At 39.3% G+C, this 17,796-nt stretch overlaps 1 protein-coding gene across 1 annotated transcript in view; it reads right to left on the bottom strand.

Moving 5' to 3' along the window:
* The window catches only part of LOC139757574 (cytochrome P450 3A11-like), a 112,081-nt gene that overhangs the window by 16,149 nt on the left and 78,136 nt on the right, over positions 1 to 17,796 (bottom strand). The window contains exons 5-7 of the mRNA XM_071678179.1: positions 2,661 to 2,879; positions 2,462 to 2,522; positions 1,653 to 1,666 (exon numbers count right to left, since the gene is read on the bottom strand). Coding sequence (XP_071534280.1) covers positions 1,653 to 1,666; positions 2,462 to 2,522; positions 2,661 to 2,879 — 294 coding nt within the window. The remainder of the gene's footprint in view (positions 1 to 1,652; positions 1,667 to 2,461; positions 2,523 to 2,660; positions 2,880 to 17,796) is intronic.

Below are 17,796 nucleotides of genomic sequence, written 5' to 3'. Positions count from 1 at the left end.
GCATGAGAGCTTGAGACTGAGTGTGAACGAATGGGGCCTTTGTTGTCTTTTCCTAGCGCTACCTCGCACACATGAGGGGGGAGGGGGATGTTATTCCATGTTTGGCTAGGTGGCGATGGGAATGAATAAAGGCAGACAGTGTGAATTCTGTGCATGTGTATATATGTATGTGTCTGTGTTTGTATATATATGTGTACATTGAGATGTATGGGTATGTATATTTGTATGTGCGGACGTGTATGTATATACATGTGTATGGGGGGTGGGTTGGGCCCTTTCTTTCGTCTGTTTCCTTGCGCTACCTCATGAACGCGGGAGACAGAGACAAAGCAAAATAAATAAAACCTTTTTTTTTTTCGAAACTATTCGCCATTTCCCGCGTTAGCGAGGTAGCTCAAGGAAATAGACGAAAGAATGGACCAAACCACAAACATCGACATGCATATACATACATATCCACACACGTACATACACACACCTACACATCTCAACGCATAAATATATATACACACCCAGACATATATACAAATGCAAATGATTCATACTGTCTGCCATTATTTATTCCCGTCGCCACCCCGCCATACATAAAATAACAACCAAATTCCACCTCCAATTTGGTCTCACACTTCCCCTCGTTCCCTCCACCTCCGACACAAATATCCTCTTGGTCAATCTTTCCTCACTCATCCTCTCTCCATGTGACCAAACCATTTCAAAACACCCTCTTCTGCTCTTTCAACCACACTCTTTTTATTTCCACACATCTCTCTTACCCTTACATTACTTACTCGATCAAACCACCTCACACCACATTGTCCTCAAACATCTCATTTCCAGCACATACATCCTCCTGCGCACAACTCTATCCATAGCCCACGCTTCGCAACCATACAACATTGTTGGAACCACTATTCCTTCAAACATACCCATTTTTGTTTTCCGAGACAATGTTCTCGACTTCCAAACATTCTTCAAGGCTCCCAGAATTTTCGCATCTCCCCCACCCTATGATTCACTTCCGCTTCCATGGTTCCATCCGATGCCAGATACACTCCCAGATATCTAAAACACTTTACTTCCTCTAGTTTTTCTCAATTCAAGCTTACCTCCCAATTGACTTGACCCTCAACCCTACTGTACCTAATAACCTTGCTCTTATTCACATTTACTCTTAACTTTCTTCTTTCACACACTTTACCAAACTCAGTCACCAGCTTCTGCAGTTTCTCACATGAATCAGCCGCCAGCGCTGTATCATCAGCGAACAACAACTGACTCACTTCCCAAACTCTCTCATCCACAACAGACTGCATACTTGTCCCTCTTTCCAAAACTCTTGCATTCACCTCCCTAACAACCCAATTCATAAACAAATAAAAGGTCCATGGAGACATCACACACCCCTGCCGCAAATCTACATTCACTGAGAACTGATCACTTTCCTCTCCTCCTACACGTACACATGCCTTACATCCTCGATAAAAAGTTTTCACTGCTTCTAACAACTTGCCTACCACACCATATATTCCTAATACCTTCCACAAAGCATCTCTATCAACTCTATCATATGCCTTCTCCAGATCCATAAATGCTACATACAAATCCATTTGCATTTCTAAGTATTTCTCACATACATTCTTCAAAGCAAACACCTGATCCACACATCCTCTACCACTTCTGAAACCACACTGCTCTTCCCCAATCTGATCCTCTGTACATGCTTCACCCTCTCAATCAATACCCTCCCATATAATTTCCCAGGAATAATCAACAAACTTATACCTCTGTAATTTGAGCACTGACTCTTATCCCCTTTGCCTTTGTACAATGGCACTATGCAAGCATTCCGCCAATCCTCAGGCACCTCACCATGAATCATACATACATTAAATAACCTTACCAACCAGTCAACAATACAGTCACCCCCGTTCTTCTCTTATCTTACGCGCTATATTTACCTCTTTCCAAAACATCTTTTAATTTTCCTTAAGACTTAATGATACTCTCTCACCCCAATTCTCATATGCCTTCTTTTTCACCTCTTGCACCTTTTTTTTACCTCCTGCCTCTTTCTTTTATACATCTCCCAGTCATTTGCACTACTTCCCTGCAAAAAGATATATATATATATATATATATATATATATGTATATAAGAAAGGATCACAAATATTCGCGTGATAAAGTATATTCCTTAGAGTCCACGGGGAAAATGAAACACGATAAGTTCCCAAGTGCACTTTCGTGAAATAATCATATCATCAGGGGAGACACAAGAGAGAAATGTAAGTTAGTTCAGGAGGTAGTCATAAATCTCTCCCAGGGTAAGAATCCAGCTAGTTGTGCACACAAATATGAATACAAAAAGTCAGCAAAATTTACCTAGAGATAACAGCTAAATTGCGCTCCATATCAGACAGAGGTCAACGTATATTTACATCACTGTATAATATACTACTTACTTGTAGGTCTTCGTACACATTCGATCTACTTGAGGTAGTGGCGGGTATAGTCGAAGAGTCTCTGGAAATGTATGGAATTCATGAGACTTTTTGACTAGATAAGTCAACCATTAAAAGTAATTTAAGCCATTGAAAGAAAAAATTAACCGCTTGAGTCTGAATATCATAAATCATGTGAATGGCCCTTGGAATCCCTTACCCATAAGACAAGCATCAAAGAATTTCGACTCCATTATGCCCTGATAAGTAATGTCACCGTGATTCTGGACCATCTCCTGCAACTCCTGACGGAGTCGTTGTTGTTCCTTTGGGTTCTTGGCCAGCAGATACGATGAGAATGCCAGGGTGGAAGCTGTGGTGTCATAGCCAGCAATCAGGAACATGACGCCCTGAGCCAGCAGACTGCGGTTGTCGAGCACTGGATGAGCAAGATATAGATCAGGATTGTAGGATTCACTAGCAAGCTGATACTAAGAGAAGACTCCGAGATGGGTAATGCGGAAACAAACGAAGAAAGACTGGCCCATCCACTCATACACACACACACACACACATATATATATATATATATATATATATATATATATATATATATATATATATATATATATATATATATATATATATATATATATATATATATATATATATATATATATATATATATATATATATATATATATATATATATATATATATATATATATATATATATATATATATATAAAATATATATATATATATATATATATATATATATATATATATATATATATATATATATATATATATATATATATATATATATATACATATTTTATATATATATATATATATATATATATATATATATATATATATATATATATATATATATATATATTATATATATATATATATATATATATATATATATATATATATATATATATATATACATATATGTATATATACTATATCCTATATCCCTGGGGATAGGGGAGAAAGAATACATCCCACGTATTCCCTGCGTGTCGTACAAGGCGACTAAAAGGGAAGGGAGCGGGGTGCTGGAAATCCTCCCTTCTCTTTTTTTTTTTTTTTTTTTTTTTCCCAAAGGAAGGAACAGAGAAGGGGGCTGGATGACGATGTTTCCTCAGAGATCCAGTCCTCTGTTCTTAACGCTACCTCGCTGACGCGGGAAATGGCGAATAGTATGAAAGAAAAGAAAGAAAAGAAATATATATACGAATAAAGTGCATATGAACGCGCACCTTTATAGAACATACAAACCTCCAACAGCCAGGATCGAATCTGGGACCCCTGTGCAAGAGGCAGGCATGCTAACCGCTAGGCTAAGGGACTGTATAATAGGAAACAACTATTCGAAATACTAAGTACTCGAATACCCTTCGTCTCACAATGGTGAGCAACGGGGTCTATACTGGTTGTTTCCGAACAGACGCACATAGCCAGCTGATAGCGTTTTACCGAACCTAACTGTACAACGCGGAGGTATATGAATACGAATAAAGTGCATATGAACGCGCACCTTCATAGAACATACAAACCTCCAACAGCCAGGATCGAACCTGGGACCCCTGTGCAAGAGGCAGGCATGCTAACCGCTAGGCTATGGGAAACAACTATTCGAAATACTAAGTACTCGAATACCCTTCGTCTCACAATGGTGAGCAACGGGGTCTATACTGGTTGTTTCCGAACAGACGCATATAGCAAGCTGATAGCGTTTTACCGAACCCAACTGTACAACGCGGAGGTATATGAATACGAATAAAGTGCATATGAACGCGCACCTTCATAGAACATACAAACCTCCAACAGTCAGGATCGAACCTGGGACCCCTGTGCAAGAGGCAGGCATGCTAATCGCTAGGCTATGGGACTGTATAATGTTTGGAGGTTTGTATGTTCTATGAAGGTGCGCGTTCATATGCACTTTATTCGTATTCATATACCTCCGCGTTGTACAGTGCATATAGGTTTGCGGCAGGGGTGTGTGATGTCTCCATTGTTGCTTAATTTGTTTATGGATGGGGTTGTTAGGGAGGTGAATGCAAGAGTTTTGGAAAGAGGGACAAGTATGCAGTCTGTTGTGGATGAATGAGCTTGGGAAGTGAGTCAGTTGTTGTTCGTTGATGATACAGCGCTGGTGGCTGATTCACGTGAGAAACTGCAGAGCTGGTAACTGAGTTTGGTGAAGTGTGTGAAAGAAGAAAGCTGAGAGTAAATGTGAATAAGAGCAAGGTTATTAGGTACAGTAGGGTTGAGGGTCAAGTCAATTGGGAGGTAAGTTTGAATGGAGAAAAACTGGAGGAATGAAGTGTTTTAGATATGAGAATGAGTGAGGAAAGATTGACCAAGAGGATATAGGTGTCAGAGGTGGAGGGAACTAGAAGTGGGAGACGAAATTGGAGGTGGAAAGATATAGTGAGAAAGATATATATATATATATATATATATATATTTATATATATATATATATATATATATATATATATATATATATATATATATATATATATATATATATATATATATATCTTTCCTCACTCATTCTCTCTATGTGACCGAACCGTTTAAAAACACCCTCCTCTGCTCTCTCAACCACACTCTTTTTATTACCACACATCTCTCTTACCCTATTATTACTTACTCGATCAAACCACCTTACAGCGCATATTGTCCTCAAACATCTCATTTCCAGCACATCCACCCTCCTCCGCAAAACTCTATCCATAGCCCACGCCTCGCAAACATATAACATTGTTGGAACCACTATTCCTTCAAACATACCCATTTTTGCTTTCCGAGATAATGTTCTCGACTTCCACACATTCTTCAATGTTCCCAGAGTTTTTGCCCCCTCCCCCACCCTATGTTTCACTTCCGCTTCCATGGTTCCATCGGCTACCAGATCCACTCCGAGATATCTAAAACACTTCATTTCTCCAGTTTTTCTCCATTCAAACTTACCTTCCAATTGACTTGACCCTCAACCCTACTGTACCTAATAACCTTGCTCTTATTCACATTTACTCTCAGCTTTCTTCTTTCACACACTTCACCAAACTCAGTCACCAGCTCTGCAGTTTCTCACGTGAATTAGCCACCAGCGCTGTATCATCAACGAACAACAACTGACTCCCTTCCCAAGCTCATTCATCCACAACAGACTGCATACTTGTCCCTCTTTCCAAAACTCTTGCATTCACCTCCCTAACAACCCCATCCATAAACAAATTAAACAACAATGGAGACATCACACACCCCTGCCGCAAACCTATATTCACTGAGAACCAATCACTTTTCTGTCTTTCTTTTCACTACTTCTAACAACTTACCTCCCACACCATATATTCTAAACACCTTTCACAGAGCATCTCTATAAACTCTATCATATGCCTTCTCCAGATCCATAAATGCTACATACAAATCCATTTGCCTTCTAAGTACTTCTCACATACATACTTCAAAGCAAACACCTGATCCACACATCCTCTACCACTTCTGAAATCACACTGCTCTTCCCCAATCTGATGCTTTGTACATGCCTTCACCCTCTCAATCAATACCCTCCCATATAATTTCCCAGGAATACTCAACAAACTTATACCTCTGTAATTTGAGCACTCACTTCTATCCCGTGTGCCTTTGTAAAATGGCAGTATGCAAGGATTTCGCCAATCCTCAGGCACCTCACCATGAGTCATTCATACATTAAATAACCTTACCAACCAGTCAACGATACAGTCACCCCCTTTTTTAATAAATTCCACTGCAATACCATCCACACCCGCTGCCTTGCCGGCTTTCATCTTTCGCAAAGCTTTTACTACCTCTTCTCTGTTTACCAAATCACTTTCCCTAACCCTCTCACTTTGCACACCACCTCGACCAAAACACCCTATATCTGCCACTCTATCATCAAACACATTCAACAAACCTTCAAAATACTCACACCATCTCCTTCTCACATCACCACTACTTGTTATCACATCCCCATTAGCACCCATCACTGAAGTTCCCATTTATTCTTTCGGGTTACGCACTTTATTGACCTCCTTCCGAAACATCTTTTCATTCTCCCTAAAATTTAATGATACTCTCTCACCCCATCTCTCATTTGCCCTCTTTTTCACCTCTTGCACCTTTCTCTTGACCGAACTCCTGCCTCTTTCTTTTATACATCTCCCACTCATTTGCATTTTTTCCCTGCAAAAATCGTCCAAGTGCCTCTCTCTTCTTTTTCACTAATAATCTTACTTCTTCATGTCAACCCTCACTACCCTTTGTAATCTGTACACCTCCCACGCTTCTCATGCCACAAGCATCTTTTGCGCAAGCCATCACTGCTTCCCTAAATACATCCCAATCCTCCCCCACACCAAATTGGGGGTGGAAGGATGGAGTGAAAAAGATTTTGAGTGATCGGGGCCTAAACATGCAGGAGGGTGAAAGGCGTGCAAGAAATAGGGTGAATTCGAACGATGAGATATACCGGGGTCGACGTGCTGTCAATGAATTGAACCAGGGCATGTGAAGCGTCTGGGGTAAACCATGGAGAGTTCTGTGAGGCCTGGATGTGGAAAGGGAGCTGTGGTTTCGGTGCATTATTACATGACAGCTAGAGCATGAGCTTGGACGAATGTAGCTTTTTTTGTCCTTTTCTAGCGCTACCTCGCGCACATGAGGGGGGAGGGGGTTGTTATTTCATGTGTTTCGGGGTGGCGATGGGGATGGATAAAGGCAGACAGTATGAATTATGTACGTGTGTATATATGTATATGTCTGAGTGTGTATATATATTTATACCTTGAGATGTATAGATATGTATATGTGCATGTGTGGACGTGTACTTATGTACATGTGTATGTCTGTGGGTTGGGCCATTCTTTCGTCTGTTTCCTTGCGCTACCTCGCTAACGCGGAAGACATCTACAAAGCAAAATAAATAAGATATAATAAATGTGTATGTATGTATATATATATATATATATATATATATATATATATATATATATATATATATATATATATATATATATATATATATATATATGTGTGTGTGTATAAAGATTATAATTCTTTGCGTATTCAATAATAGAAGATTCAATGATATTTCTCGTGGCAATGGAGATAGAGTTAACAACTGAGATGGCATTCCTCCACTCAGTACAATGTTTCATGTCCTGTTCTTATACTATATTTATATTGCTTAAGTCTAACAGAGAGATCCTTACCAGTCTGCCCAACATAAAATTTATCGCAATTTCCACATAGCACTTTATAGATGCATACAAGAGAATTCTTTGGTGAAATCATGATTAAGATATTCTTTATAGTATTATTGTTGCTGGAGGCAACATTTACATTAAAGGATTTAAGAAGCATGGGAAGTAAAGTTTAATTATTTTTAAAAGGGAGAACTAAAATATTCTTGGTGTCAGTGGGAGGTGTGGGCTTAACTCTATAAAATGATTTTTTTGCTAACTTCAGAAATTTATCAATGAAAGATCTAGGGTACTTTAACTTAGATCCAATAAAATATATTTTCTCAAACTCATCATCAATAAACTCTGGACTGCAAATACGTAATGCCCTAAGGAACATATCTTGAAATGATGATAATTTCACTCTGTTATCTTTAGATGAGTAATGATGGATATATGAGCATACATTGGTAGGTTTTCTTTATATGCTATACTTAAACTTGTTTCCTTGCCTATGAATGATGCAGTCTAAAAATAGTAGCATACCATTATTTTCATTTTCTACAGTAAATTTGATGGAAGGTGCTAAATTGTTAAGTAAGGGGAGAAATATCTGTAAATTTTTTTTTGTTGGCCGAGCACAAAGAACATCAACTACATACCTAAACGAAATTGCATTAGAAGGTAAGATATCCTTTAGTCATTTTGTTTCAAAAACTTCCATATAAAGATTACTTAGTACAGGTGAAAGATGGTAACCCATTGCCACACCAAATTTTTGAGCATAATAATCTCCATGCACAGTCCTTTATACACAATTTATCAGTTCAATGAAAACAGGCTTTGAAACAGGTAAATGAATATCATCCAAGACATCAAATATTCTAAAAGATCATCAACTGGAACTTTTGTGAAAAGTGAGGAAACATCAAAGCAAAATAGTTTGAAATCAAAATTAACATTGATATTGTTTAGGTTATTGACTAAATCTACATTGTTCATGATATTAGAATTGGATACCTTACCCACTAAAGGGCTTGATATAGAGACTAACAATTTTGACAATCTATATGTGATGGAGCCTACTGAACGCACTATAGGTCTAGCTGGAAATTTCTGTTCATGTGTTTTTATAAGTCCATACATATATGGCAATGAAGGGGACAAAGATGACAATCTTTTGATAAGAGAAGTATTACCTTTCAACAACAAGTTTATTTCTTTATTGAAATGGGAATTAACTGCATCTATGGGATTTTTACTAAGTTTAGAGTATGTTGTGTCATCATTTAAAAGATTATTCATTTTAGATAAATAGTTACTTTTTTCTAAAATCACAACAGTGTTAGTCTTATATGCTTTAGTAATATGTATATTCTTGCTCTTTAAGGTGTTAGTAGCTCTTTTATATCTTTTAGGGCAATTATGTTCCACTGGTTTTGACAAAGTGGCATACACTAAACCCTTACGGATATTAATTTCATCATTACAAAATTACTGTATTTCTCTAAATTACAAAAAGACTTTGTGACATCAACACAGCTGACCTCCCAGTTAGAGCACACAAAACTTAAACCATAGCCTAATGCACACAAGGAATCCTTATCTAGTTGTTTATTAGACATGTTTATCACAAGAAAAGGGTTTGTGTTCTTGGTCCAGTCGCTGTTTTTAATATGATAGTCCAACTTATAATTTCGTGACACTTGTAGCCTATTGCGTTCTTTCCTTAATCTATCACAGCAATAGTCCAACACCGGTTCTTCCAGTACGTCGGTATTGCCATTTGAAAGGCACGTTTCTTCTCTTATAATGCCATCTCACTTATTTATTAACTCTAAATCTATTACCACAAGAAATATCATTGAATCTTTTATTACTAAATGCACAAAGAATCATAATCTTAATATTAGTGATGGTCTATACAAATTACTTAACTTTATTGTTGATAAAATTTGTAAAATGATAAGTTTATGAACGCTCGTTGTATGTCTTGGACAATCGCAAGTTTCCCAAATGGCGTCCTAGCTTCGTTTCTTCGATGTATATCAACTGACTTATATTTCTCTTTTGTGTTTCCCCTGATGATGTGATTATTACACGAAAGTGCACTTGGGAACTTTTCGTGTTTCATTGTCCCCGTGGACTCATAGGAATATCTTGATCACGCGCTAGATTGTGATCCTTTCATATATATATATATATATATATATATATATATATATATATATATATATATATATATATATATATATATATATATATATATCGTTGTCACTGGGGATAGGGGAGAAGGAATACTTCCCACGCATTTAATGCGTGTCGTAGGAGGCGATTAAAAGGGACGGGAGCAGGGGGCTAGAAATCGCCCCCTATATGTATTCTAACTTCCTAGAAGCGGAAACAGAAGAAGGAGTCGTGCGGTGAGTCTAATCCTCCTCATAGGGTCAGATTGGGGAGTCTAAATGTGAGAGGATGCAACCAAGATGAGAAAAAAGGAAAGATTAGTAGTATGTTTGAGGAAAGGAACCTGGATGTTTTGGTTCTGAGTGAAACGAAGCTCAAAGGTAAAGGGGAAGAGTGGTTTGGGAATGTCTTGGTAGTACAGTCAGAGGTTGCTGAAAGAACAAGAGTAAATTAAGAAGTAGCAATACTTCTGAAGTAGGAGTATGTGATTGAGTGTAAGAAAGTAAACTCTAGATTGCTATGAGTAAAACTGAATGTGGATTGAGAGAGATGGGTGATTACTGGTGCCTATGCAAATGATCGAGAATAGAAAGATCATGAGAGGCAAGTGTTTTGGGAGCAGCTCAGTGAGTGTGTTAGTAGCTTTGATGCACGAGACCTGGGTTATAGTGATTGGTGATTTGAATCCGAAGGTGTGTAATGTGCTAGTTGAGGATATAATTGGTGTACAGTGTTCAGTGTTGTAAATGGATATGGTGAAGAGCTTATATATTTTTGTGTTGAAAAAGTACTTGTGATTGGGAGTACCTGGTTTAAAAAGAAAGATATACTTAAGTATACATATGGAAGAAGGAGAGATAGCCAGAAAGCGTTATATTGTATTACGTGTTGATTGATAGGTGCATGAAAGAGAGAATTTTGGATGTTAATGTGATGAGAGGAGCAACTGGAGGGATGTCTGGTCATTACCTTGTGGAGGCGAAGGTGAAGATTTGTAGAGGTTTTCAGAAAAGAAGAGAGAATGTTGGGGTGAAGAGAGTGGTGAGAGTAAGTGAGCTTGGAAAAGAGACTTTTGTGAGAAAGTACCAGGAGAGATTGAGTGCAGAATGGAAAAGGTGAGAGCAAATAACGTTTGGGGAGAGGGGGAGTAATGAGATGTATTGAGTAAAAGATGCTTGTGACATGAGAAAGGTCGGAGATGGGCAGTTAAGAAAGGGTAGTGAGCGTTGGGATAAAGAAGTAAGATTTTTAGTGAATGATAAGAGAGAGGCGTTTGGACAATTTTTGCAAGGAAGTAGTGCAAATCACTGGGAGCTGTGCAAGAGAAAGAGGCAAGAGGTCAAGAGAAAAATGCAAGAGGTGAAAATGAGGGCAAATGAGAGTTAGGGAGAAAGAGTATCATTAAATTTTGGGAGAATAAAAAGATGTTTTGGAAGGAGGTATATACAATGAATAAGACAAGAGAACATATGAGAACATTGGTGTAGGGGGAAATGGTGAGGTAATAACGAGTAGAGGTGAAGTCTCCCACTTCTCGTTCTGTCCACCTCTGACACATATATCCTCTTGGGCAATCTTTCCTCACTCATTCTTTCCATGTGACCAAAGCATTTCAAGACATCCTCTTCTGCTCTCTCAACCACACTCTATTTATTACCACACATCTCTCTCACCCTATTATTACTTACTCGATCAAACCACCTCACATAAAATATTGTCCTCAAACATCCACCCTCCTCCGCACACCTCTCTATCCATAGCCCACGCCCCGCAACCATATAACATTGCTGGAACCACTATTCCTTCAAACATACCCATTTTTGCTTTCCGAGATCATGTTCTCGACTTCCACACATTCTTCAACGCTCCCACAACTTTCGTCCCCTCTCCCACCCGTATGATTCACTTTCGCTTCCATGGTTCCATCCGCTGCCAAATCCACTCCCAGATATCTAAAACACTTCACTTCCTCCGGTTTTTCGAAATTCAAACTTACCTCCCAGTTGACTTGTCCCTCAACCCTACTGTACCTAATAACCTTGCTCTTATTCACATTTACTGTCAGCTTCCTTCTTTCACACACTTTACCAAACTCAGTCACCAGCTACTGCAGTTTCTCACATGAATCAGCCACCAGCGCTGTATCATCACCGAACAACAACTGACTCACTTTCCAAGCTCTTTCATCCATCACAAACTGCATACTTGCCCCTCTTTCCAAAACTCTTGCATTCACCTCCCTAACAACCCCATCCATAAACGAATCAAACAACCATGGAGACATCACACACCCCTGCCGCAAACCTATATTCACTAAGAACCAGTCACTTTCCTCTCTTCCTACAAGTACACATGCCTTACGTCCTCGATAACAACTTTTCACTGCTTCTAACAACTTGCCTCCCACACCATATACTCTTAATACCTTGCAGAGAGAATCTCTATCAACTCTATCATATGCCTCCTCCAGACCCATAAATACTACATACAAATCCATTTCGTTTTCTAAGTATTTCTCACATACAATCTTCAAAGCAAACTCCTGATCCACACATCCTCTACCACTTCTGAAACCACGCTGCTCTTCCCCAGTCTGATGCTCTGTACATGCCTTCAACCTCTCAATCATTACACTCCCATTTAATTTTCCAGGAACACTCATCAAACTTATACCTTTGTAATTTGAGCATTCACTTTTATCCCCTTTGCCTTTGTACAATGGCACTATGCAAGCATTTCGCCAATCTTCAGTCACCTCACCATGAGTCATACATATATAAAATAACCTTACCAACCAGTCAACAATAGAGTCACCCTTTTTTTAATAAATTCTACAGGAATACCCAGGCGCGCTGCCTTGCCGGCTTTCATCTTCTGCAAAGCTTTTACTACCTCTTATCTGTTTACAAAATCATTTTCCCTAACCCTTTCACTTTGCACACCACCTCGACCAAAACACCCTATATCTGTCACTCTATCATCAAACACATTAAACAAACCGTCAAAATACTCACTCCATCTCCTCATATCACCTCTACTTTTTATCACTGAAGCTCCCATTTGTTCCCTTGTCTTACGCACTTTATTTACCTCCTTCCAAAACATCTTTTTATGCTGACTAAAATTTAATGATACTCTCTCTCTCTAACTCTCATTTGACATCTTTTTCACCTCTTGCACCTTTCCCTTGACCTCCTGCCTCTTTCTTTTATTTATCTCCCACTCATTTGCATTATGTCCCTGCAAAAATCGTCGAAATGCCTCTCTTTTCTCTTTCACTAATTATCCTACTTCTTCCTCCAACCACTCATTACCCTTTCTCATCTGCACACCTCTCAAGCTTCTCATGCCACAAGCATCTTTTGGGCAAGCCATTACTGCTTTAATAAATACATCCCATTCCTCCCCCACTCCCCTTACCTCCTTTGTTCTCACCTTTTTCCATTCTGTACTCAGTCTCTCCTGGTACTTCCTCACAAAAGTCTCCTTCCCAAGCTCACTTACTCTCACCACTCTTTTCACCCCAATATTTTCTTTTCTTTTCCGAAAACCTCTACAAATCTTTACCTTCGCCTCCACAAGATAATTATCACACATCCCTCCAGTTGCACCTCTCAGCACATTAATATCCGAAACTCACTTTTCCGCTCCTATCAATTAACACGTAATCCAATAACGCTCTCTGGCCATTTCTGCTACTTACATAAGTACACTTATGTATATCTCTCTTTTTAAACCAGGTAGTCCCAATCACCAGTCCTTTTTCAGCACATAAATCTACAAGCTCTTCACCATTTCCATTTACAACACTAAAAACCCCATGTACACCAATTATTCCCTCAACTGCCACATTGCTCACCTTTTCATTCACATCACCCATCACTAAAACCCGGTCTCGTGCATCGAAACTACTAACACACTCACTCAGCTGCTCCCAAAACACTTGCCTCTCATGATCTTTCTTCTCATGCCTAGGTGTATATGCACCAATAATCACCCATCTCTCTCCATCCACATTCAGTTTTACCCATATCAATCCAGAGTTTGCTTACTTACATTCTATCACATACTCCCACCACTCCTGTTTCAGGAGTAGAGCTACTCCTTCCCTTGCTCTTGTCCTCTCACTAACACCTGATTTTACTCCCAAGACATTCCTAAACCACCTTTCCCTTTTACCCTTGATCTTCGTTTCACTTAGGGCGAAAAGATCCAGGTTCCCTTCCTCAAACACATTACCTATCTCTCCTTGTATCACTTCTTGGCTACATCCACACAGACTAAGACACCCAAATCTGAACCTTTGAGGAGGATGAGCACTCCCCTTGTGACTTCTTCTGTTTCCCCTTTCAGAATGTTGAAATACAAGGATATGAGGTTTTCCACCTCCCTGCTCCCGTCCCCTTCTACGACTATATATCTATAAATAAATAAATAAATGAATAAATATATATATATATATATATATATATATATATATATATATATATATATATATATATATATATATATATATATATATAATTCCAACAATGTTGTATAATTGCGAGGCGTGGGCTATGGATAGAGTTGTGCGCAGGAGGATGGAGGTGCTGGAAATGAGATGTTTGAGGACAATGTGTGGTGTGAGGTGGTTTGATCGAGTAAGTAACGTAAGGGTAAGAGAGATATGTGGAAATAAGAGGAGCGTGGTTGAGAGAGCAGAGGAGGGTGTTTTGAAATGGTTTGGGCACATGGAGAGAATGAGTGAGGAAAGATTGACCAAGAGGATATATGTGTCGGAGGTGGAGGGAACGAGGAGAAGACGGGAGACCAAATTGGAGGTGGAAAGATGGAGTGAAAAAAATTTTGTGTGATCGGGGCCTGAACATGCAGGAGGGTGAAAGGAGGGCAAGGAATAGAGTGAATTGGATCGATGTGGTATACCGGGGTTGACGTGCTGTCAGTGGATTGAATCAAGGCATGTGAAGCGTCTGGGGTAAACCATGGAAAGCTGTGTAGGTATGTATATTTGCGTATGTGGACGTATGTATATACATGCGTATGGGGGTGGGTTGGGCCATTTCTTTCGTCTGTTTCCTTGCGCTACCTCGCAAACGCGGGAGACAGCTGACAAAGCAAAAAAAAAAAAAATATATATATATATATATATATATATATATATATATATATATATATATATATATATATATATATATATATATATATATATATTATATTATGATTATTATTTTGCTTTGTCGCTGTCTCCCGCGTTAGCGAGGTAGCGCAAGGAAACAGACGAAAGAATGGCCCAACCCGCCCACATACACATGTATATACATACATGTCCACCCATGCACAATATACATACCTATACATCTCAATGTACACATATATATACACACACAGACATATACATATATACACATGTACATAATTCATACTGTCTCCCTTTATTTGTTCCTATCGCCACCTCGCCACACATGGAATAACAACCCCCTCACCCCTCATGTGTGCGAGGTAGCGTTAGGAAAAACACCAAAGGCCCCATTTGTTCACACTCAGTCTCTAGCTGTCATGTAATAATGCACCGAAACCACAGCTCCCTTTCCACATCCAGGCCCCACACACTTTGCAAGGTTTACCCCAGACGCTTCACATGCCCTGGTTCAATCCATTGACAGCACGTCGACCCCGGTATACCACATCGTTCCAATTCACTCTATTCCTTGCACGCCTTTCACCCTCCTGCAAGTTCAGGACCCGATCACTCAAAATCTTTTTCACTCCATCTTTCCACCTCCAATTTGGTCTCCCACTTCTCCTCGTTCCCTCCACCTCTGACACATATACCCTCTTGGTCAATCTTTCCCCACTCATTCTCTCCGTGTGACCAAACCATTTCAAAACACCCTCTTCTGCTCTCTCAACCACACTCTTTTTATTTCCACACATCTCTCTCACCCTTACATTACTTACTCGATCAAACCACCACACACCACATATTGTCCTCAAACATCTCATTTCCAGCACATCCACCCTCCTGCGCACAACTCTATCCATAGCCCACGCCTAGCAACCATACAACATTGTTGGAACCACTATTCCTTCAAATTTACCCATTTTTGCTTTCCGAGATAATGATCTCGACTTCCACACATTCTTCAAGGCTCCCAGAATTTTCGCCCCCTCCCCCACCCTATGATTCACTTCCGCTTCCATGGTTCCATCCGCTGCCAGATCCACTCCCAGATATCTAAAACACTTCACTTCCTCCAGCTTTTCTCCATTCAAACTTACCTCCCAATTTACTTGACCCTCAACCCTACTATACCTAGTAACCTTGCTCTTATTCACATTTACTCTTGACTTTCTTCTTTCACACACTTTACCAAACTTAGTCACCAGCTTCTGCAGTTTCTTACATGAATCAGCCACCAGCGCTGTATCATCAGCGAACAACAACTGACTCACTTCCCAAGCTCTCTCATCCATAACAGACTGCATACTTGCCCCTCTTTCCAAAACTCTTGCATTCACCTCCCTAACAACCCCATACATAAACAAACTAAACAACCACGGAGACATCACACACCCCTGCCGCAAACCTACATTCACTGAGAACCAATCACTTTCCTCTCTTCCTACACGAACACATGCCTTACATCTTCGATAAAAACTTTTCACTGCTTCTAACAACTTGCCTCCCACACCATATATTCTTAATACCTTCCACAGAGCATCTCTATCAACTCTATCATATGCCTTCTCCAGATCCATAAATGCTACATACAAATCCATTTGTTTTTCTAAGTATTTCTCGCATACATTCTTCAAGGCTAACACCTGATCCACACATCCTCTACCACTTCTGAAACCACACTGCTCTTCCCCAATTTGATGCTCTGTACATGCCTTCACCCTCTCAATCAATACCATCCCATATAATTTTCCAGGAATACTCAACAAACTTATACCTCTGTAATTTGAGCACTCACTCTTATCCCCTTTGCCTTTGTACAATGGCACTATGCAAGCATTCCGCCAATCCTCAGGCACCTCACCATAAATCATACATACATTAAATAACCTTAACAACCAGTCAACAATACAGTCACCCCTTTTTTAAAAAATTCCACTGCAAAACCATCCAAACCTGCTGCTTTGCCGGCTTTCATCTTCCGCAAAGCTTTTACTACCTCTTCTCTATTTACCAAATCATTTTCCCTAACCCTCTCACTTTGCACACCACCTCGACCAAGACACCCCACATCTGCTACTCTATCATCAAACACATTCAACAAACTCACTCCATCTCTGTCTCACATCACCACTACTTGTTATCACCTCCCCATTTGCCCCCTTCACTGAAGTTCCCATTTGCTCCCTTGTCTTACGTACTTTATTTACTTCCTTCCAAAACATCTTTTTATTCTCCCTGAAATTTAATGATACTCTCTCACCCCAACTCTCATTCGCCCTCTTTTCACCTCTTGCACCTTTCTCTTGACCTCCTGCCTCTTTCTTTTATACCTTTCCCACTCATTTGCATTTTTTCCCTGCAAAAATCGTTCAAATGCCTCTCTCTTCTCTTTCACTAATAATCTTACTTCTTCATATATATATATATATATATATATATTTTTTTTTTTTTTTTTCACACTATTCGCTATTTCCCGCGATAGCGAGGTAGCGTTAAGAACAGAGGACTGGGCCTTTGAGGGAATATCCTCACCTGGCCCTCTTCTCTATTCCTTTTTTTGGAAAATTAAAAAAAAAAAAAAAAGAAAAAAAACAAAAAAAAAAAACGAGAGGGGAGGATTTCCAGCCCCCCGCTCCCTTCCCTTTTAGTCGCCTTCTACGACACGCAGGGAATACGTGGGAAGTATTCTTTCTCCCCTATCCCCAGGGAAAATATATATATATATATATATATATATATATATATATATA

Source organism: Panulirus ornatus, chromosome 27 (assembly GCF_036320965.1).
Source record: "Panulirus ornatus isolate Po-2019 chromosome 27, ASM3632096v1, whole genome shotgun sequence".
In the NCBI taxonomy this organism is placed as follows: Eukaryota; Metazoa; Arthropoda; class Malacostraca; order Decapoda; family Palinuridae; genus Panulirus; species Panulirus ornatus.
The sequence above is the reverse complement of the archived record's forward strand: the minus strand, read 5'-3'. Positions and strand labels throughout refer to the sequence as shown.